The following is a 23,316-nucleotide window of genomic DNA, read 5'->3' on the forward strand; positions in this document are numbered from 1 at the left end:
GATAAGTTGGGAAAGACTGGAGCCATGATATCTAAAGTAGAAGATGTTCCCCTTATCTGAGATTAAACATTTACAATTTATAAACTTCCTGTCCCTGCAAATCCATTCACTGCTCAACTGCTAATACCCAAAGCCTCAGGGCGGGATTTGGCTCAGGATAGTGAAACTCTTGCTGCTCAGTATCTAGCCCCAGGGCAGTCATTATCTCACACAGCTGTGGTTCTTTGTAGGGCTCTTTCCTAGCTCCACCCTGCAGGCCTGAGTTACTCCTAGGTGGGGAACTCTTTGCCAGAGCACTCCAGTATCTTGCAGTTTTTTGTAGCCTGCTGGCAGGACAGCTACCAGTCCATACACCTTTCACTGCTTTGCAGAGGAAGCTGGCTCTGAAGGCAGACCCTACAGGCTTTAAGAAAATGAGTAAAAAAAATAAAAAGAACGATTGATAGTTTCTATACAGAAAAAGAACAGCTTTTCAACCCTGAAGAAACTAATAGCAGACAGTCTCCAGGCAATTACTGGTCCCCAATACAAAAGGCTCTTCTAGAGGAGACTATTAAAAACCTTAAAAGAGAACTAGAAGAGAAATGGGGTAAGGAAAGAGAAGCTATGCAAGAGAGTACAGAAAAGGCATATAACTCACTAAAAGAAAAAATTAATAAAGTGGAAAAAGAACTGAAATGTGAATTGGAAAAGGTAAAAAACTCCCAAGAAGTACAGGGAAACAGAATTTGTGAATTGGAAAAAGAAAATAACTCACTTAAAAAAAAAATTAGTGAAATGGAAAAAAATTCCATAGAGCAAAACAACTCAATTGGACATATACAAAAAGAAGTAAAAAAAAAACTAATGAAGAAAATAACTCACTAAACATCAGAACTGAACAAATAGAAATGACTGATTCATTGAGACATCAAGAATGAGTCAAGCAAAACCAAAAAAGACTGAAAAATTAGAAAACAACATTAAATATCTACTTGGAAAAATAACAGACTTGGAAAATAGATCTAGGAGAGATAATATGAGGATTATTGGACTTCCCAAAAATTATGATGAAAATAAGAGCCCAGATACTATTTTACAGGAAATCATCAAAGAGAACTACCCAGAAGTAATAGAACCGGAAGGTAAAATAGGCATTGAAAGAATTCATGAAAAAGACCCTAAAATAAAGATACCAAGGAATATTGAGGCCAAACTTCAAAATTTTCAGATTAAAGAAAAAATTTTACAAGCAGCCAGGAAAATACCAAGATGCCACAATAAAGGTCACGCAAGATCTGGCTGCCTTAACATTAAAGGATCAAAGGGCCTGGAATCATATATTCCAAAAGGCAAAAGAGCTTGGAATGCAGCCAAGAATAAACTACCCAGCTAAGCTGAGTATTTTTTTTCCCATGGAAGAAGATGGACATTTAATGAAATAGGGGAATTCCATTTGTTTTTAAGGAAAAAACCAGACTTAAACAAAAAATTTGATCTCCAACAACAGGACTCAAGAGAAGTAGAAAAAGGTAAAAGGAACTCTTGAGAACTATATTTCTGTTGTGGATATACATAAAAACCATATGTATAATTTGATTTTACCGATATAACATAAAAAAGGGAAGTAGAAATTGAAAGGGGATAGTGTCAGAAAAAGGGAAAAGGGGAAATAAAAAGAGGGAAACTAAATGCGATGATGAGGCAAAGGAAACCTATCATATCTGAGGGAACTTAGAGAGGGGGAGAAACACTGTGTGAATCCTAGTCTAATCAGAGTTGGCTCAAAGAGGAAATAATTGACATATTTGTATTACAGAGATTCATCTCTCACTTCATTAAAAAAAGGGAGAGGAAAAGGGAAAAGGAAAAAGAGTAATAAGGGAAGGGTACAAGAAAGGGGAAGGGATTCAAAGGGAAGAGGAGGGATACTAAAGAGGGAGAGCTGCGTGACGCAAGTGGGACCAATAAGTTTAATACTAGGGAAGAAGGGAAGGAGGGCAAGAAAAAGAAAAGTATAATCTGGGGATATTAGGCTGGCAGGAAATACAGAATTAGTCATTTTAACCATAAATGTGAATGGGATGAACTCTCCCATAAAGAGGAGGCAGATAGCAGACTGGATCAAAAGCCAGAACCCTACAATATGCTGTTTACAGGAAACACATTTAAAACAGGGAGACACATACAGAGTAAAGGTAAAAGGCTGGAGCAGAATCTATTATGCTTCAGGTAAAGTCAAAAAAGCAGGGGTAGCCATCCTTATCTCAGATCAAGCAAAAGCAAAAAAAAATTGATCTAATTAAAAGAGATAAGGAAGGAAACTATATCTTGCTAAAGGGTACTATAGACAATGAAGCAATATCAGTATTAAACATATATGCACCAAGTGGTATAGCATCTAACTTCCTAAAGGAGAAGTTAAGAGAGTTGCGAGAAGAAATAGACAGCAAAACTATAATAGTGGGAGATCTCAATCTTGCACTCTCAGATTTAGATAAATCAAATCACAAAACAAATAAGAAAGAAATTAAAGAGGTAAATAGAATATTAGAAAAATTAGATATGATAGATCTCTGGAGAAAACTGAATGGTAACAGAAAGGAGTAAACTTTCTTCTCAGCAGTTCATGGAACTTACACAAAAATTGACGATATATTAGGACATAAAGACCTCAAAATTAAATGCAGGAAGGCAGAAATAGTAAATGCTTTCTTTTCAGATCACAATGCGATAAAAAGTACATTCAACAAAAAGTTAGGTGTAAATAAACCAAAAAGTAATTGGAAACTAAATAATCTCGTCTTAAAGAATGATTGGGTGAAACAGCAAATTACAGACACAATTAATAATTTCACTCAAGATAATGACAATGGTGAGACATCATACCAAAATTTATGGGATTCAGCCAAAGTGGTAATAAGGGGAAATTTTATATCCTTAGAGGCTTACTTGAATAAAATAGAGAAAGAGAAGATCAATGAATTGGACCTGCAACTTAAAAAGCTAGAAAAAGACCAAATTAAAAACCCCCAATCAATTATTAAACTTGAAATTCTAAAATTAAAAGGAGAAATTAATAATACAGAAAGTAAAAAAAAAAACTATTGAACTAATAAATAAAATGAAGAGTTGGTTTTATGAAAAAAAAAACAATAAAATTGATAAACCTTTGGTAAATCTGATTAGAAAAAGGAGAGAGGGAAATCAAATTAGTAGTCTTAAAAATGAAAAGGGAGAACTTTCCACCAACAAAGAGGAAATTAAAGAAATAAAGGTTACTTTGCTCAACTTTATGCCAATAAATTTGATAACCTAAGTGAAGTGGATGACTACCTCCAAAAATATAGGCTTCCCAGATTATCAGAGGAGGAAGTAAATTGCTTAAGTAGTCCCATTTCAGAAAAAGAAATAGAACAAGCTATTAATCAACTCCCTAAAAAAAAATCCCCGGGACCAGATGGATTTACATGTGAATTCTACCAAACATTCAAAGAACATTAGCCCCGATGCTTTATAAACTCTTTGAAAAATAGGGAATGAAGGAGTCCTACCAAATTCCTTTTATGACACAGACATGGCACTGATACCTAAACCAGGTAGGTTGAAAACAGAGAAAGACAATTATAGACCAATCTCCCTAATGAATATTGATGCTAAAATCTAAAATAAGATATTAGCAAAAAGACTAAGAAAATCATCCCCAAGATAATATACCACGATCAAGTAGGATTTATACCAGAAATGCAGGGCTGGTTCAATATTTAGGAAAACTATCAGTATAATTGGCCACATTAATAATCAAATTAACAAAAACCATATGATCATCTCAATAGATGCAGAAAAAGCATTTCATAAAATCCAACATCCATTCCTATTAAAAACTCTTGAAAGTATAGGAATAAATGGACTTTTCCTTAAAATAATCAGTAGCATTTATTTAAAACCAGCAGTAAGCATAATATGTAACAAGAACAAACTGCAACCATTCCCAGTAAGATCAGGAGTGAAACAAGGTTGCCCACTATCAACATTACTATTTAATATTATATTAGAAATGCTAGCTTTGGCAATAAGAGTTGAGAAAGAGATTAAAGGAATAAGAATAGGCAATGAGGAAACCAAATTATCACTCTTTGCTGATGATATGATGGTATACTTAGAGAACCCCAGAGATTCTACTAAAAAGTTATTAGAAACAATCCACACCTTTAGCAAAGTTGCAGGATACAAAATAAACCCACATAAATTATCAACATTCTTATATATCACTAAGAAAACCCGACAGAGTTATAAAGAGAAATTCCATTTAAAGTAACTACTGATTGTATAAAATATTTAGGAATCTATCTGCCAAGGGAAAATAAGAAACTTTATGAGCAAAACTACAAAACACTTTCCTCACAAATTAAGTCTGATCTAACCAACTGGAAAAATATTAAATGCTCTTGGATTGGGCGAGCAAATATAATAAAGATGACCATACTACCTAAACTAATCTATTTAGTTAGTGCTATACCAGACTTCCAAAAAACTATTTTGATGATTTAAAAAAAAAAAAAAAACAAAGTTCATATGGAAAAACAAAAGGTCAAGAATTTCAAGGGAATTAATGAAAAAAAATCAAATGAAGGTGGCCTAGCTGTACCAGATCTAAAATTATATTATAAAGCAGCAGTTACTAAAACCATCTGGTATTGGCTAAGAAATAGACTAGTTGCTCAATGGAATAGGTTAGGTTCAAAGGACAAAACAGCCAATAACTTTAATAATCTAGTATTTGACAAACTGAAAGACCCCAGTTTTGGGGATAAGAATGCATTATTTGACAAAAATTGCTGGGAAAATTGGAAATTAGTATGGCAGAAACTAGGCATTGACCCACACTTAACACCACACACCAAGATAAGGTCAAAATGGGTTCATCACCTAGGCATAAAGAATGAGATCATAAATAAATTGGAAGAGCATAGGATAGTTTATCTCTCAGATGTGTGAAAGAGAGACGAATTTATGACCAAAGAAGAACTAGAGATCACTATTGACCACAACATAGAAAATTTTGATTATATCAAATTGAAAAGTTTTTCTACAAACAAAACAAATGCGGACAAAATTAGAAGGGAAACAATAAACTGGGAAAACATTTTTACAATCAAAGGTTCTGATAAAGGCCTCATTTCCAAAATATATAGAGAATTGACTCTACTTTATAAGAAATGAAGCCATTCTCCAATTGATAAATGGTCAAAGGATATGAACAGACAATTCTCAGATGAAGAAATTAAAACTATTTATAAACATATGAAAATATGCTCCAAATCATTATTAATCAGAGAAATGCAAATTAAGACAACTCTGAGATACCACTACATGTAATGGGTTGAGGCTTGAGTTGATGCACTGAGGTCCCAAGCACATGAGGCTAAATAGTAATTGGACCATACTCTATTAATATATAAGCTTGGAGAAAGAATGGCCCCCACCAACTCTTTGTGCAAGTCCTGATGTGTTGTATAGGAAATGACAATTTTGGTGGGTGGAGGCAGGGGAGTGGAAAAGGAAGGGGAAGGAGAGACTGCTTGCATTTGCCATTGCAACGGCCCTTTCAGCTCAGATCTCCCTCTGTTAGCTGGCTTCCTGTGGCAGCTGCCCATATTACTATTGCAATCTTACTTGCCCATATTGCTATCGCAATCCTTATTCACCTCTTCACTTCAATAAAGATTGAAGATTTTTCCCTTAACCCGAATTCCTGACTCCTGCTGATTTTAAATATGCGGTCATTACATGCATACCCTTTGATCCAGTAGTATTTCTACTGGGCTTATACCCCAAAGAGATATTAAAGAAGGGAAAGGGACCTATATATGCCAAAATGTTTGTGGCAGCCTGGTTTGTAGTGGCTAGAAGCTGGAAAATGAATGGATGCCCATCAATTAGAGAATGGTTGAGAAAATTGTGGTATATGAATGTTATGGAATATTATTGTTCTGTAAGAAATGACCAGCAGGATGAATACAGAGAGGACTGATGAGACTTACATGAACTGATGCTGAGTGAAATGAGCAGAATCAGGAGATCATTATATACCTCAACAATGATATTGTTTGAGGATGTATTCTGATGGAAGTGGATCTCTTAGATAAAGAGAGCTAATTCAGTTTCACTTGATCAAGGATGGACAGAAACAGCTACACCCAAAGAAAGAACACTGGGAAATGAATATAAACTGCTTGCATTTTTGTTTTTCTTCCCAGGTTATTTATACCTTCTGAATTCAATTCTCCCTGTGCAACAAGAGAACTGTTCAGTTCTGCACACATATATTGTATCTAGGATATACTGTAACTTACTTAACATGTAAAGGACTATTTGCCATCTGGGGGAGGGGGTGAGGAGAGGGAGGGGAAAAACTGGAACAGAAGTGAGTGCAAGGGATAATACTGTAAAAAATTATCCTGGCATGGGTTCTGTCAATAAAAAGTTATTAAATAAACAAATTAATTAATTAAATAAAAAAAGAGGGAAAAATACTTATATTCAAATATTTGAACGACTAGTGCTATCCCCTCTGAGATTACTTTTAATTGGCATATATTGTGCATGTATCTTGTTATTAGATGTTATCTCCCCATTAAAATCTAAACTCCTTGGAGACCTTGAATATATTGTCCAATCTCTGTATTCCCAGTGCTTAGCACAGTACTTTGTAAATACCAATTGCTTAAAATTTATTTTTGACTTAGTAACTGAAAAATTGTCATGTGGAAAAATTACTATACTTGTTCTGTTTACTATAAAGGTCAGAATTAGAAGCAATGAGTAGAAGTTGCAAAAAAGCTAATTTAGTTGTACTATAAGGAATTTTTTTCCCTAATAATTAAAGTTTTTCAGAAATAAAATAGATTGAGAACATAATAGATTTGGCTTTCCTCGATGTCTTTGAGTTAAAACCAAATATCATTTTTATGACATATAGTGTTATACAAATATTTTTCAGATAAGATGTTTTTATTATTTGAAGTGTCTTTTAAAAAATTTTTCTTAGATTATATAACTTCTGAGGTCCCAGGCACCTTTGAGCCTCTGGGATTCCTTAACAGTCTTACTTATAGTGAAGTTTCACTCATTGGACTTTTTTTGCTGCCTACAAAAAAAAGAACAGTGCAACCTCTAAAATTGTGATCAATTTAAACAAAGGTTTGAGTCATCAAGTGGTGATTTACTTTAGCTGTCAAAACTCATTTCTTTAGTCTTGCATGACTCAAGATTGCAAATATTCATAGATGAAACATGCATATACACAAAGAAAAAAAGGTACCTTTTGGGGATTGCTATAGATACCATTTTATTTTCAATAAGTATTTACAATAAAATGTATTATTGTGCATTAAAGTAATTAGTGTATTTGTCATAGCTCTCTACTACAGAGTAAGCTCTGTGAAGCCACAAGTCCCTTTGTGACTGCTCTTATGTCCTCCAAAATGGATATGTACACGTTAAGCCTTTAAACATATTTATAGAATGGAAAGTAATTACAAACCTGATAAGAAAGCACAGCTGGTTGTGAGAACTGGAAGTTCAGCCACTGTGCATCCTTCGACATTGGTGAAGAGTTGCAGAAAAGGGAATTCTATGCTTTCTTTGTTTTTCTTATGCTGAAGTTTTACCTAAACAGATCAAAAGGAGAACATCAAATTATTCACTAGTCATTACACTTGTATATACCAGTTTATGAGACAAGTCTACAAATTTAATGAACTAAAATAAGTCCTTTGGTAAGTGCTATGTTCCATATTGAATGACAATTCTCTGGTTAAGTCACTGTAGCTAAAGATATACATATATATATATATATATATATATAGAGAGAGAGAGAGAGAGAGAGAGAGAGAGAGAGAGAGAGAGAGAGAGAGAGAAGGGCGAGAGGGAGAGGGGGAGAGAGAGAGAGAGAGAGAGAGAGAGAGAGAGAGAGAGAGAGAAGGAGAGAGAGAGAGAAGAGAGAGAGCAACACAGAGACAGAGACAGAGAATGATACAATAGTTGAAAATTTGAATTTCATACTTTTTCTTTAAAAATAACCACCAAAAATGGGTCATATTTCCAATAGAAATAGGAAAGGTAAAATTAAGCTAAACTAAACAAAGAGGGATGGCATCTAAAGCTTAAAGTTGCAATCATTTTTGATTGTTAAATAATGATTTAAATAAAGTACTTCATTCCCCCCCCCCTCACGTTTTCCTGGCATCCTGAATATCTTGAAAGCACATACAATTTAATCTGATTTATGGGAATGCTAAAGGATATGTGATTTTTAAGCATAGGGAAATTCTATTTATACTTTTATTTTTAACATTGCTTTATGAATCATATTGGGGGAGAAAAATCAGATCATTAAACATTTGGTCCACAAGCCAGTTTGTGTTCTCTCTGGCACACTTTGAACCCAGATTTTTTCAATTTATAGTCCAATGCCCTACTCACTATGACATATTTTCTTTACATTATTTATAGGCAGTTATTATTTTAAAATATTAACAAATATGGATGTCAATATAGTAGCTAGACACATTATTAAAATACATTTTACATGATTATATGTTTCTTTGTGCCATACAACTGGTGGATGAAAAGATCTATTCCCTGCCTGACTGGAGCTTCTAGCTTTTGATAATACAAATTAAATTCATATTAAAGCCATTTACCAAACATAGAGAGTTATGAATGAATGAAGATTTAGAAGCAATGTTTTACATTTTTTTTCTGTCCCATTCTTTGTGTTGCAGAGGGAAAATATAGAGAGCTTTCATTTGCCAAGTATTCACTATTCAAATTACTATCCCTATAGTTAAGTAGTTTGTTAAACTTAAATGTGAAGTGGAGAATGGTATATAATGCTATCATGCAATTTAGTTACCCAAATTATGCCCAAATAAATAAATACACAATTCTTTCTTCATTTTAAAAATAGCACATAGTTGCAATTGTAGCTTAAATTTTTTTAATAGAAAATAAAGTAAGCTTATGTTTAAAACTTCTTCAAGAGAGGATTCCAATATAAATTAAATGCTGTGTAGGATAAATTTCTATTACCTATTTTTAATATAATTGACTTTAAATTACCTTTTTGGATAACAACATTTTTTTATGAGAAAGATCTTGTGTACAGTAGTATATAAATCATATTTGACTTCATTAATGGAGAAATTCCTTCCAAAGGTACAGAGAGCACCATCTATGCCTTCATTAACTGTTGCTTATTTTTTCCATGCTCTTCATAAATCTACTATTTAAAATTCTGGGCATCCTTTTCTAGGATTTTTAACATCACTCTCCTACCATAATTTTTCCAGTTTTCTTGTATTTGATGTTCCTCCAAATATGTTGATATCCAATGGCATTGGCCTCTTTACTTTTCCTCTCACAAGACATGCACTATCCTGACTCTGGGTATTTTCACTACCTGTCCTTCATTCCTGGAATGCTCTTCCTCCACATCTCTACCTTCTGGCTTCCTTCAAATCCCATTTCAAGTCCCACCAATCTTCCTTATGTTAGTGCCTTCCTGCTGTTGATTATTTCCTATTTATCCGGTACACTGCTTGTTTGTACATAATTGTTTGCATATTGTCCCTCCCAATAGACTGAGAACTGTGATTTCCTTAGGAACAGAGACAATCATTTCCTTCTTTATGTACTTCCAGTATAATGCCTGTTAAAGTAGGCATTTAATAAATGTTTTCAACTTAGTATCTAATTTAATTTTCCCGCTTTCGTTCAAGCCAAATTCTTTTGACTGGATGTGAATATTATTTGTGATGCAATTGACACAATGCTATCTGCCAAAAGGAATATGTGCAAGACTTCACCATATATAGAAAATCTATATGACACTTGGACTTGACTCGGTATTGAACAACTTCAAAGGCAAATGTATTTGGTGATCATGTTTCCATGTTTATTTCTTGTTCAATATAATTGAAAGGTCATTAAACAAAGTATCTACTGTTGCATCTATGAAGGAATTTTGTCTGATTTTAATACATACATGGATGACATTTTGTTGGAGCTGAGGCTTTACGTCTGCATTGATCCCCCCCCCCCAAAAAAAAATCAATATTTTTTTGAAAGGCTACAAACAATAAACAGTGGGATCTTGTATTCACTGCACATTTCAGTTTCTTGTGTTAATACAAGAATGTTGTATACTGCAAAATATTGTGAAAATCTGACTTTCCATTTCATACTTTAGGGAAAATAGTTTCAATACATACGTGTCATTTTCATTCCTTTGCAAGCCTCCCATTGTGCCTTCTTCCCCTACCCTTTCAGCTTAAGACCTGACCCTTTAAATCACTAAAAGAACTGAGGTCATTCCCCAAAAGGATCCCTTTCCCCATTCTTCACATATTATATCACCTAGATGTCTTTCCTCATAATCTCTTTCTTCATTCCTATCTTGAAGAGATAGTTCTGCTCCTTTCCAAGGCAAAATCTTTTACAGGAACCCTTGATACCATCTTTTCCAGCAGATGCCCCCATAAATCTTCTCACTCTACTTCAAATCTTCAACAATCTCTTTTTCTCTATTGACTCCTTCCCACCTGCCTACAAACATGCCCTTGTCTCTTGCAATCTAAAAAAAAAAAAACAAACAGCAAAACAAAATAAGCCAAATAAAAAGCCCTTGCTAGATCCAATCATACCTACTAACTACCATTTTATGTTCCCCCTCTCATGGTTATATTATTTGAGATAGCCAACTTCATTTTTTTGTGCTTTTTCTTGAATCTAGAATATCCTGTCAGGTTTCAAATTTTATCATTCAATTTGAACTGCCCCTTTTAAAGTTATCAATGATTTCTTAATTGATGGATCTAATAGCATTTTTTCAATTAGCATCCTTCTTGATCTCTCTCTGGAGCCTTTAACACTGCTGATTGCCTATTCTACTTGACATTCCTTCCTCTTTAAATTTTCATGATACTAGTCTCCTAACTACTTCTCTGGCTGCTCTTTCTTAGTCTTCTTTGGTATTCATCCTAGTCATATTCCCTAACTGTCTCTCAGAGCTCTGTTTTGAGCCCTCTTCTGTTTATTCTCTTTATTAGGAATTCTTAAGTCTTTTTTTTTTTTTTACACTGAACTCTTTTGGAAGTTTGGCAAAGACTGTGGACCACTCATCAGAATAATGTTTTTAAATGAACAAAATAGATGTAACATTATGAAATAAGATAATTATATTGAAGTACATTTTAAAAATTCTTTAAAATCAAGTTCAGGATAAGAAACTTCCATCTGAAACTCTCCTTAGTTTTGATTCCACAGGAACAGGATGCCTCTCCAGAAAAACTGATTACTTTAAATCTCATCATCATGTTGATAAATCAGCCTTGGATATTCAAAGCCTTCCCAAATCCCCTCAATCATTTCCTCTTATTAGAGAACTGAAAAATGGAGCACTAAACTCCTCCCACAATTTTCATTTATAGAGGGCATAAGTTCTCTTTTTTAGTTCTCTACTTTCCATATGTTGTTGAACATAATGCCTTCATGTTGGGTACATCCTAGTTTTACTCCTTCCTATCATTTCAAGTTTCTTTTAATGTGTTGTATAAATGAGGTAGCTTCAGAACTGGAACCACAAAAGCCATACCATTTCTCCCCAGAAAACAAAAGAAACACTCTAGATGGTGTAGTGCATAGAGCACTAACTAGCCCAGGAGTCAAGAGGACCAGAATTCTAGAACATGTAGGTTCTTTCTTTTTTTCCTAAATAATCTTTGGAAACAGATATGTAGTGGTATTAAAATTCCCTACTATTATAGTAGTACTATCTATTTCCACCTTTAACTCATTTAATTTTTCTTTTAAAAAACATAGATACTATAGTATTTTGGTGCATATAGGTTCATATTGCTTCATTGTCTATGGTACCTTATATCAAAAAGTAATTACCATGTTTAAACTTTTGATTACTTTATCCATAACTCAGAATGAGATCATAATTACCACCCTTGCCTTTTTTGTATCAGCTGAAGCATAATAAATTCTATCTCAATCCCTTATTTCAACTCTGCATCTATTTCTCATTTTTAAATGTGTTTCTTGTAAACATTTTTAATACAATCTGCTATTCATTTACATTTTATGGAAAGCTTCATCCCATTCACATTCAAAGATATAATTACTATTTGTGAATTTTCCTCCATCTTATTTTTACTTACTATTTTCCTCCTTTTTACCTTATCCAGATTACCTTATCTTCTCTTTTTAACTTTTATTCCTTATTTTACCCTCTTCTCTTAAAGTCCCTCTCTTATCTATTTACCTACCCTTCTAATCTTAATCAATACTCCCTTTTAAAAATCCCTCCTCACTTTATCCCCCAGTTTCCTCCCCTCTCTAGAAGTTCATAAGACTTCTAAACCTCTTCAGATATATAAATCAGTTCTTCTTTAAGCCAGATCATAGTAAGTTCTAATATAACTAGCCATCAATGTTTATCTCCTTCTATGAGATAATTTATCCTTTTAACCTTTTCCTAAGCAATTTTTAAAATCATCTCACCATATACAACTCAGACAATCTTTGTGGTAGTAAAGAACTAGAAATTGCAGGAATGCTCATCAATTGGGAAATGGCTGAACAACTTGTACTATAGGATTGTGATGAAATACTACTGTGCTATTAGAATTATGAGCTCAATGACTTTAGAAAAACATGGAAAGACATGTGATATGCAAAAACATGAAATAAGCAGAACCAAAAAAACACTGTATGAAGTAACAGCAACATTGTTTTAAGGAAAACTTTGAGTGAATAAAATATTTTCATTGTAAATACCAAAATTAACTATAAAAGATATATGAAGAAAGATGCTATCTATATCCAGAAAAGAACTGATAAATACAAGCATTTCTAGAATAACTTTCAAAAATGTATAATTTTCTAAAACCTTTTTGTTTCTACTATAGTCACAGTATGGAAAGAAAAAAGAAAAAAACGTACATGATAATTTTGTTGTATATTTAAAACCATAGGAAATTGTGCATAATACATTTGCAGTTTCACATACAATCTTTTTTATTATATTATGTTATAAAAATGCCTGTTTTAGTCCATGAATTAGAATTTTTTTTTTAATTAAGAGGACTTAGATTCAAATTTAGCCTTAGACACTTAACACCTGTGTGTCCCTGGGCAAGTCACTTAACCCTATTTGTCTCAGTTCCTCATTTATAAAATGAACATTGGGGGGGGGGGTGAAATAGCAAGCCATATTTTGCTCAAGAAAATTCCATGTGGGGTCAGTTACAAAGAGTCAGACTCAGCTGAAAATGATTGAACAACAACAAAAACTTTGTCCCTTCCTATCTACTTATCATTCCTATGCTATTTTTTTCTATGTACTATTTGATCCAGAGACCTTCTTGCTGTTCTTTATACATGGTAATCTGACTCCTAGTTCTAGGCCATTTCTATACTCGATGCCATGCTCTTTTTCCTTACTTCCATCCCCTATAATCTCTGGCTCTCTCAGCTCAAATCCTAAGTTTTGCAATTGGTATTTCCTGGTCAAACAATGAAATCCTCCCTGCTCTGCTCTCAGTGGCTGGTACTTCCTTTTGTGATTACTTTCCATTGGAATTGTATTTTTCATATATATTTTTATATTATATATATATATTGGAGACACAGAAATATAAATGTTTTCCGCATCATTTCTCGTATTAGAACAGGAGCCTTGCAAGGGCAGAAAACATGTTTTTGCTTTTTTTTGTATATACTTAATAAACATTTGTTGACTTTTAACCATTGAGCAAGGAAATTTATGGTTATGACCATATATATGGTTAATATATGACCATTTTTGGTAGGTAGTAAAACTATGAATATATCAGTTATTGGGGCAATTAGAGGGGGACATCTCATGGATGAAGAATGTGATTGTGAATGGACTCTGATGTGATGATATGAAAGAAAAAGACATTACGTTTGGGGAAAGGATTTTATTGAGAGAAGAGGAAAGGGGAGGTATAATGGGACAAATTAAACCACTGGAAGAGGCACAAAAGATCTATTCCATTAGAAAGAAACAAGGAAGATGAGCATTATATACAGCTTGATATCATGGGTTTTTGCTCGAAGAAGTAATAACTTAATCATACAATTGGGTAGAGAAATTTATCTTACCCTATGAAGGAATAGGAGAAAGAGGAAAGAAAAGGGAGGGGCTAGATAAAAGGGTGAGTAGAAACATTAGGAGAAAGATACAAAAGAAAGGGGATGATAGAAGATAGAATAGTAGTGAGTGGGGTGGGTTAAAAACAAAACACTACCAAAGAGGGACAGGGTGGAAAGAGAGAACACAAGTTTACACAGGGGAAAAATAGGATGAAGGGAAATACAAATCTGATAATCATAATTATGAATGTTAATGGGATGAACTTTCCCATAAAATGGAAGCAAATAGCAGAATGGATTAAAAAACAGAATCCTATAATATATTGTTTATAAGAAACTCATTTGACACATAAAAGAGTACAGCTAAAAGACTGCACCAGAATTTCTTATGCTTCAGCTAAAGTAAAAAAAAAAATCAGAGGTAGCAATTCTGATTTCAGATAAAGCAAAAGGAAAAAATAAATCTAATTAAAAAAGAAAAGGAAGGAAAGTACATACATAAGTGTGGGACTTCAAACTTCTTCTCTTAGAATCAGATAAATCTAACCACAAAATAAAGGAAAAAAAAATTAGGGAGGTTAATAGGATTCTAAAAAACTTAGATACATTAGACCTCTGGAGAAAAAGAACAAATTAACCCCGCCCCCCCAATTAAATACCAAATTAGAAATTCTGAAACACAAAGATCAGATTAATAAAATTGAAACTAAGAAAACTATTGAAATAATTAATAAAACTAAGAGTTAATTTTATGAAAAAAACAAACAAAATAGATAAACATTTGGTTAATTTGATTAGAAAAAGGAAAGAAAAAACCAAATCACCAGCATCAAAAATGAAAATGGTAAACATACCACCAATGAAAAAGAAAGTAAAGCAATGTTTCAATGATTAGGAGCTATTTTCCTTTACTCTATGGCAGCAAGTCTGACAATCTAAGTGAAATGGATGAATATTTACAAAAATATAAATTGCCCAGATTAATAGATGAAATAAATAACTTAAATAGTCCCATCTTAGAAAAAGAAATTAACAAACCATTAATGAATTCTCTAAGAAAAAAATCTCCAGGTCCAGATGGATTCACAAGTGAATTCTACCACATTTAAAGAACAATTAATTCCAATACTATGTAAACTATTTGGAAAAATAAAGAACAAGTACTGCCAAATTCCTTCTATGACACAAATATGGTACTGATACCTAAACCAGGAAGAGCCAAAATAGAGAAAGAAAATTATAGGCCAATTTCTCTAATGAATATTGATGCAAAATTTTTAAATAAGATATTAGCAAAGATAATACAGCAACTTATCAGCACAATATCAGTAGCACTAAGATCAAGTGAGATTTATACCAGGAATGCAGAGCTGGTTCAATATTGGGTGAATTATTGTCATAATCAAGCATATCAATAACAAAACCAACAAAATTTATATAATAATTTCAATAGATGCCAAAAAAGGTTTTGACAAAATACAGCACCCATTCCTTAAAAACAAAACAAAACAAAACACTGTAGACTATAGGGATAAAGGGAGCTTTCCTTAGAATAATGAGCAGTAGCTATCTAAAACCAAAAGCAAATATTATTTGTGATGGAGAGAAACTGGACACATTCCCAATAAGAATAGAGATGAAACAAGGATGCCCATTACCACTATTCTTTTTCAATATTGTATTAGATATATAAGCTTTAGCAATAAGAAAAGAAAAAAATATTAAAGGAATATGAATAGGCAATGAGAAGATAAAACTCTCACTCTTTGCAGAGGATACAATAATCTACTTAAAGATTCCTAGAAAATCATCCAAAAATCTATTGAAAACAATGAACAACGTTAGGAAAGTTGCAGGATATAAAATAAACCCACACAAATCATCAGTATATCTACATATTACTGACAAAGCCCATCAGCAAGAGATAGAAATAAATTCCATTTAAAGTAACTATAGGCAAAATAAAATATTTGGGTGTCTACCTGCCAAGACAAACCCAGGAACTATATGAAGACAATTACAAAACATTTCTTACACAAATAAAGTCAGATCTAAACAACTAGAAAAATATCAATTACTCATGGGAAGGCTCAACTATTATAATACAAATGACAATTCTACCTAAATTGATCTGCTTATTCAGTGCTATATGATACGAACTTAGTTTCTAATTGGTATTTTCCATTCTTTCAATTAAATTCAGAAAAATTGCTTCAACACTCTCAAAACTTTGTTGCCCTCAGTTTGGACATCTGCTGTATATACTAGTTTGGTTCAACTATTCTTTCTATTTTCATTTTCATTAGTGCCATTATTATTTCATAATGTTTCATTGTAGTTAATGTGATTAAGGAAGAAAATAGATTTTTACAGAAAGATTGGCAAGACTTTTTGGTTTTTTTTTGTCTGTATATTGTTCTTGCAGATTTATCCTTATATTCTCCTGGGGGTGATAGCATAAAGATATGCCTATAAATCAATACTTTCAATGTGGCTTCCACAATGCCAATTTCTAATGATTATTTCATTTTCTCCTTTTTTCTCATTCTCTATAACTATCCATTATAAATCATGTGATCAAAGAAAGTTGGTGAGAATTATGGAGAGGAAATAGCAAGCTCAAAGAAGAGTTCTTTTAAACCACCTGCTGGCTCCCAGGAGAATAGGAACTACTTAACCTGAGCTTCTGTAGGAACCTCTGGGAGGATTATTAAATAGCTTCATTAGTCATATCTGACTCTCAGAGATAGAGGTTGTGGAAATCCTGGTTAAAGGATCTAAAGCTAGAATGAAAGTCAGATTATTGGCCCTACTTTTACAACTATGATTAAACATTTATGTGAATTTAGGCATGTCCCTCAGGACCCTTACATTATTTATCATTTTGACCTCATTAATACTATGTGTTCCTAATTTGAAAACCATTTTCTTGATCCTGTTCACTTCACATGAACATATTAAGAAAATTGTTAGAGATGACAGACAACAAGCAGTGCCCCAAAGAGTTCTATTGTGGCCAAAATATCTACACCCAGATGATGGTATGTGGCTTTTGATTTTCCACCTAGAAACTTACTGAGATTTTCCTTCACTCACCAGTATCTTGCAAGTTTAAGTCACAGTAGTCTTGACTTACAAACCACAGTCAATCCTCAACCCAGCAATTTGTTCCAGACCAAAGATAGCTGAAAATATTACTAGGTCAATTACCAAGGATCACATGGCTGTCTACTATACAGTGGAAATTGAACACATATCTTTCTGAAAATGAAGCTTGCCATCTAATTAATATTCTATATTCATCCTCTCATCTTAAGGAGAGGGAAAGTTATTGAGAAACACAGTGGATAGATTATTAGATTTGAGAGCGGGAAAGAACTGATTTAAAATGTTGCCTCAGATACTTAATAGCTCTGTGATCCTAGACCAGATATTTAATCTCTGACTTTAGCTTTCTCATCTGTAAAATAGGGATAACAATAGCACTGAAACCTCAGTGTTGTTCTGAGCTTACAATGAGATAGTATGTGTAAAACAATATTTGTAAATCTGAAAGTTGTAGGCATATGTCAGATATTGCTATTAGTAGGAAGACCTCAATCCAACATAAGAATGAGAGTGGAAGTTGTAATTGTCTCTAATCTTCTCTAGATTGTTTTTGCTTTTCCAAATTTATTAGACCTTACTAACCCCCATGTTCTCTGAGATTCACTGTCACTAGACTCCTTACAGTTTTTCATATATGATGTTCCATCTCCCAGTTCTAGACATTTTCACTGGATTAGAACTCATTTCTCTTATCCATCTTCTCCCTTCTCTGAAGATCCACTTTCTATAAAAATCTTTCACAGTCTTTTTTAATGTTAGTGCCTTTCCTCTGAGATTTATTTATCCTGTATATATCTTGTTTGTATTTGTTTGCATGTTTGTCTCTGCAATAAGTAGGCTGTCAGTGTCTTTAGAAAAAGGACTTTTTAAAAATGTTCTTTGTATCCACAATGCTCAGCACAGTGCTTGTTACATAATTACCCAATAAATGTTTATTGATTTGACTGAGTGAACTTCAAAAGAGGAGAAATTACTGAGTCATAGTGCTAAAGCCTGTAAGTAACCATTAGAAACAAGAAGTATTACTATGTATTCACTATATCCAGTGAGAAAGGGGCATGAATAAAAATGCAACCAGTTAGTCAATTAGTCAACTAGAATTTATTATGTACCTACTATGAATCAGACACTGTCCCAGCGTGAACATACGCTGGAAAGTGTGTTCAGGGAATCTATTTAATTAGGGGGAGCCAGTTCTTAGAGACTGTAAGAAGGAAAAAGCGATAAGTGAAAAGGTTTAAGATGACAACTAGTTTGTAGCTGTAGAGCAAGTATTTCAGGAAATCTAGTAAAAGACCTGGGTAGCTTTAAAGTGAGTCATTTATGAGATTGAGGGGGAGAAGAATAAAGAAGCGGTCAAAGAGTAAGAAAGATCTGGATTTGAACAATGGCAAATTATTCTATTTTTTTAGAGATTCAGAATCATTTGAATAGGGAGGGAATGTTAGGTTGGGAGCAGGTTTATTATGATGGAATGAGCTTGGATTCAGTCAGGGAAAGCAGTTGGAAAATGGGGGCAGACAATTGCTGTGGAGTTGTTCAGAAAAAAAAAAGTTCATAAATCAATGTACAATAAAGTGGATGCTGAGGGAAATCAGGAAGCCTTATGAGCAGATACTATGGACTATAGTCAGTATAGTGGATGCCTAGAGTGTGATAGAATGCCTAGAGTGTGATGGGACATGGCACATTGTATAAAAGCAAGCTAGCTAGAATAGCTGAGCCACAATAGGTATAAAGGGGAGAAATGTTTAAGAAAAGTGGAAATATGGGAAGGCATCAGATTGAGATAAGTTTTAAATGTCGGATTGACGAGCTTATATTTGATCCCAAAGGTCTCTGGAGTATCTTGAGTGTGTATGTGTGGAGGGATAGGAGTTAGAATATCAGAATGGGAGAGGAATAACATGGTGAGGGGAACTTTTTAGAAAATCACTTTGGCCATTATATATATATAGTTTGGAAAGAGGAGAGACTTGAAGCAGGGATTCCCATGACAATAGTATTGCAGTAGTTTAGGTAAAAGATAATGAGGGCTTGAGTGGCTCTATGAATGGAAATAAGAGGACATAAGAGAGAAATGTCAATAAACATTTGTCAAGGAGGGAGAATGAACTTATTTGGTTTCTTCTCCTCCTACATTCTACCTTCCATGTAGAGGATCCTCCATGACTGTTGTGCTTTCTCATCTTCACTTTTTGGAATACTGAGTTCTCCTCAAGAAACAGTTCAAATGTCACTTCTTTCAGAGGTTTTTCCTGATTCTGCCTGCTGTTAGTTTTTTCCACATATAAGCACTTTATTTTATTTCTATTTTGCATTAATTTTTCTGTATATTTTCCCCTCAATAGGATGGAATTTCCTTTAGGACAGGGATGCTTACATTTATGTCTTGGAATCCATAGGACCTAGTCATAATACCCATTATAGAGTAGCAATCAATATTTATTGAATAACAGTGCCAATAGCACTTTTTGGTTGGCTTATATAGAGCTTTTTTGGTGGGCATAGGAATATTTAACAAGCTTTCTACCTATTCACTTCCCATGTGAGATATTATCATGTAATGCAAAGAGCTTCTGGTCTCAAGATCATGAAGTTTGGTATGAATCCTAGCTCTCTTTTTGCATAATTTCACTTAGCTTCAAGAGGCTAAGTTTCTCCAAAGGTAAGATGATTGAAGTTGGCCTGGATGATATCTAAAATTCATCTAGTTTTAATTCCTATGACTGGTTCTGACTCATTACAATGGACTTCCAAGGAAACTCATAATGGTCTGACTATGATCCTTCTCCATACCTAGAGATCATACCTTCAAATGAACTATTTTTAAACAAAAAAAAAATAGATGTATACTTAATAATAACATTATAGGTAAAATTCAGATTTTTTTTACAGACAAAAATGGGGGAGACACAAAAATAAAGTCTACATTTTGACTAATATAATAATGTCTGTGCATATGTTCAATGACAGAAGGAATTCTGTCTTTAAAGAAATAAAGTCATTTTTTTCCTCAAAATAGATAGCTTTCTGGGAGGTGATAAGGTAAAGGATAAAAGGAGAAAGGGAATGTAAGAGAAAAATATATCAATAAAAATGAATTCTAAAATAAAACTATATGTATCTGATTTATATGTTTTAAAGTCAAAGTAATACCAATTCAGTCAGTCAACTACTGACCAAAATATCATCTATCTTAATGATATATTATGTGATTCATTTTAATACAAGTAAAAAAATGAGAAGAAATAAATTTAAGAATAATCACTAATGCAACTGTTTTTGGTATCAAATATATTGTTAGCAAAAATCTTATTAAATTTATGTGTGTGTGTGTGTGTGTGTGTGTGTGTGTGTGTGTGTGTGTGTGTATGAAGGGAAATGGGGAAAGAAACGTTCTTATTTACAAATATACTGTGCATTTTTTCTGCCCTAAATGCTTAATGTTATCAAGACTGTATAAAATACTCCCAACATCCCATTAACTTGGGTGAATGTATTCATTTCAAAAAGCTTTACAGACAATTAGCTAATTCTTCCCTGTAGGGTTGCAAGAAAAGATGATAGTAATATTAGTGTTCAGCTCTTCAAATCTGACAATAGAGACAGCAGGAGGCATCATACATTGTCTTGAGAAAATCTACCATGTTTAACAGTTCCAGGGAAGGGCAATGCCACATTGAGCTGCCTTCCATGAACACCTTTGAGAATGTATTATCATCATTCTGACGGTTTCAGGAGTCCTTTTCTTTTAACATGCCTTTGCATCATGGTACTAGCTTTAATGGAGAGCTCTATTCTCAGTTATTCATTAGCAAATTTCACATCTCAATATATAACTACTACTGAACTTCCTTAGTGTGAGATATTTAGTGTAAAGTTGACCAACCCACTAAGTGCAGACATCTTCAAAAGAGAGAAGAAGGTAAAAGTGAAAAGTAGACTTGTCAAATAATGGATGCTGTTTTTTTAACCATATGATCGATACCATCATTTGCTATTGTTAAGGCAGGTAGCTTTCTACTTTTGTGACAATGAAAAGGGCATAACATACTCTTAATTAAAAACAAAATGAAAGGCTTCTATCTTAAGACTTTTTCATTTTGGAAAGAAATGGAAGAGACTCTACTGTTGCTCCATTGTCAGAGTTTTGATGTAATCTAAGTCTTACACTTCAGTATCTTAGACATTAATGTCATATTTGTTACTCATTTCTCCTTAAGCACATTTAAGTGACAGATTTTTTTTTTTGGGAGGGGGAAGATTGCAGGCCTGTTTTGAATTATAGGTTCAGAATACATAAAAGTCTATTTAGAATTGTTGAAATAATGTCTGTCGTGCTTAAAAAATTATACTAAGATTGAAATAGGGAAAAATAAATATAAACAAACTAAAACACTGAAATATGAAAAGAAGTGTAGTTACCCATTGGCTATCTTCTAGTTAACAAAATTCTTACTTTCCAAATGGCATCTAAGAAAGGAATAGCTTTATATTGCCCTTGAAATCAGGGCGACAAGACACTTAGCTGTTCACATTATTTTTCAAAATTAAAAAAAAAAAGGTTTATAGTAATGAATATAAGTGATATATGTGTGTGTATGTAGATATGGATATATTTGTGTGCACACAGACACACATTCACATACATTTAATATCCATCTCTAATAGATAGTAAATAGCCTTAACCCCACTAGGAACTTGTACTTTAATGAAAACAGAAATCTGAGTACATAGAGATGCTTTAGTAATTTTTACCTCATGGCAATGCCAGACTTGCCCATCTTCAGCATCTTCTACTTGCAAACGTACTTTCTTTATAACTCCATAATTTCTGTCCATTTTCATCGTGCTCCTAAAGACTTGAGCCCTTTGAAGTGAGCCTTTTGGAAATATGACTGGTGGATAAGTGCCTTGTTCACAGCATACAGTGAAGGCCATTTTAGGGCTTATGCCACTGGACAAAACATTACTAGTCTTTACGGTGATATCCCAAGTTCCTATTTATAGAAAAATGAAGACATAAAAAAAATCATCAAAATTGTGGAACCCCCTGTAATTCTGAATTTTCAATAGCTCTATACTAAATAAAAATTTATAAAAACAAATATAACTTCTATCTTATATAATAAGCTATCCTTTAGAAAATATATGATAGAAAAAATGATATGACATTGACTATAACTCACTCTGCAATCATTGCAAACTTGGATTTTCTTTTCAGATTAATTTTTAGAGTTGATTTATGTTCCACTGTATTATAAAATAACTATATACTCAATTTGCATTGTATTTTTTTTTCTGAATGAAGAATATGATCTCTCCTCGCAAGATAAAGGAAAGGAAAATTTAGCTTTAATGTTAGGGAGTTCCATAACATCAAAAATAATCTATTCTATATTTTTAACATTTTCTGTCTGCTATATTTTAAAACAACAACTATATTTTCTTCTTCAGGAAGCCTTATTCTATTGAGTAGATAATATATCCATCAATCAGACTTCATATATTCATATTTTCTTAAAAGAAGAAAGGAAAAGGAAAATTAAAATATAATGAAAAATAAAGGTTAAAAAATACAAAAGTTAAAAACACATAATATATTTAATATGTACATGATAGTATTTATAATTAAGGTGGTGTGCAATGTAATTGGCACAAAGTATAAAAAATTAAATTTATTGACATATAATAAACTTTATAACATTTTTCCCATTTAAAGAGTTTTATCTGCAATATCTCCTTTTAAAAATACATTTTGGTACTGAGTTCTCAAATATTTAATTCATCATGGTACTACACTTTTAGTGCATTAGATATTAAATGCGCCTTTGAGAAACTGAATTTTTCAAAGATATCTTTGAGTAAACTTCATAGATTTTCAATGTAGTTTTAGTCAGTGTAGTTTTAGTCAGTAATGTTCCAAGTTATTTATTCCATCTCTTGAAGTGAAGCATCATATGGGGTAAGGATATTTTTCAGTATTTTATCTCCACTTTGGGATTCCTATAATCCTGGAATAATTCTGCTCAGTAA

General features: G+C 33.0%; 1 protein-coding gene across 1 annotated transcript in view; it reads right to left on the minus strand.

Annotated features, from left to right (window-relative positions):
- Positions 1-22,254, minus strand: part of LOC127543862 (lipoxygenase homology domain-containing protein 1-like) — an 83,573-nt gene extending 61,319 nt beyond the window's left edge. Inside the window, exons 1-2 of the mRNA XM_051970186.1 lie at positions 22,039-22,254; positions 7,526-7,652 (exon numbers count right to left, since the gene is read on the minus strand). Of these exons, the coding sequence (XP_051826146.1) occupies positions 7,526-7,652; positions 22,039-22,221 (310 nt within the window). The 5' untranslated portion in view covers positions 22,222-22,254. The remainder of the gene's footprint in view (positions 1-7,525; positions 7,653-22,038) is intronic.
- Positions 22,255-23,316: the final 1,062 nt, after the last annotated feature.

Source organism: Antechinus flavipes, chromosome 1 (genome assembly GCF_016432865.1).
Source record: "Antechinus flavipes isolate AdamAnt ecotype Samford, QLD, Australia chromosome 1, AdamAnt_v2, whole genome shotgun sequence".
In the NCBI taxonomy this organism is placed as follows: Eukaryota; Metazoa; Chordata; class Mammalia; order Dasyuromorphia; family Dasyuridae; genus Antechinus; species Antechinus flavipes.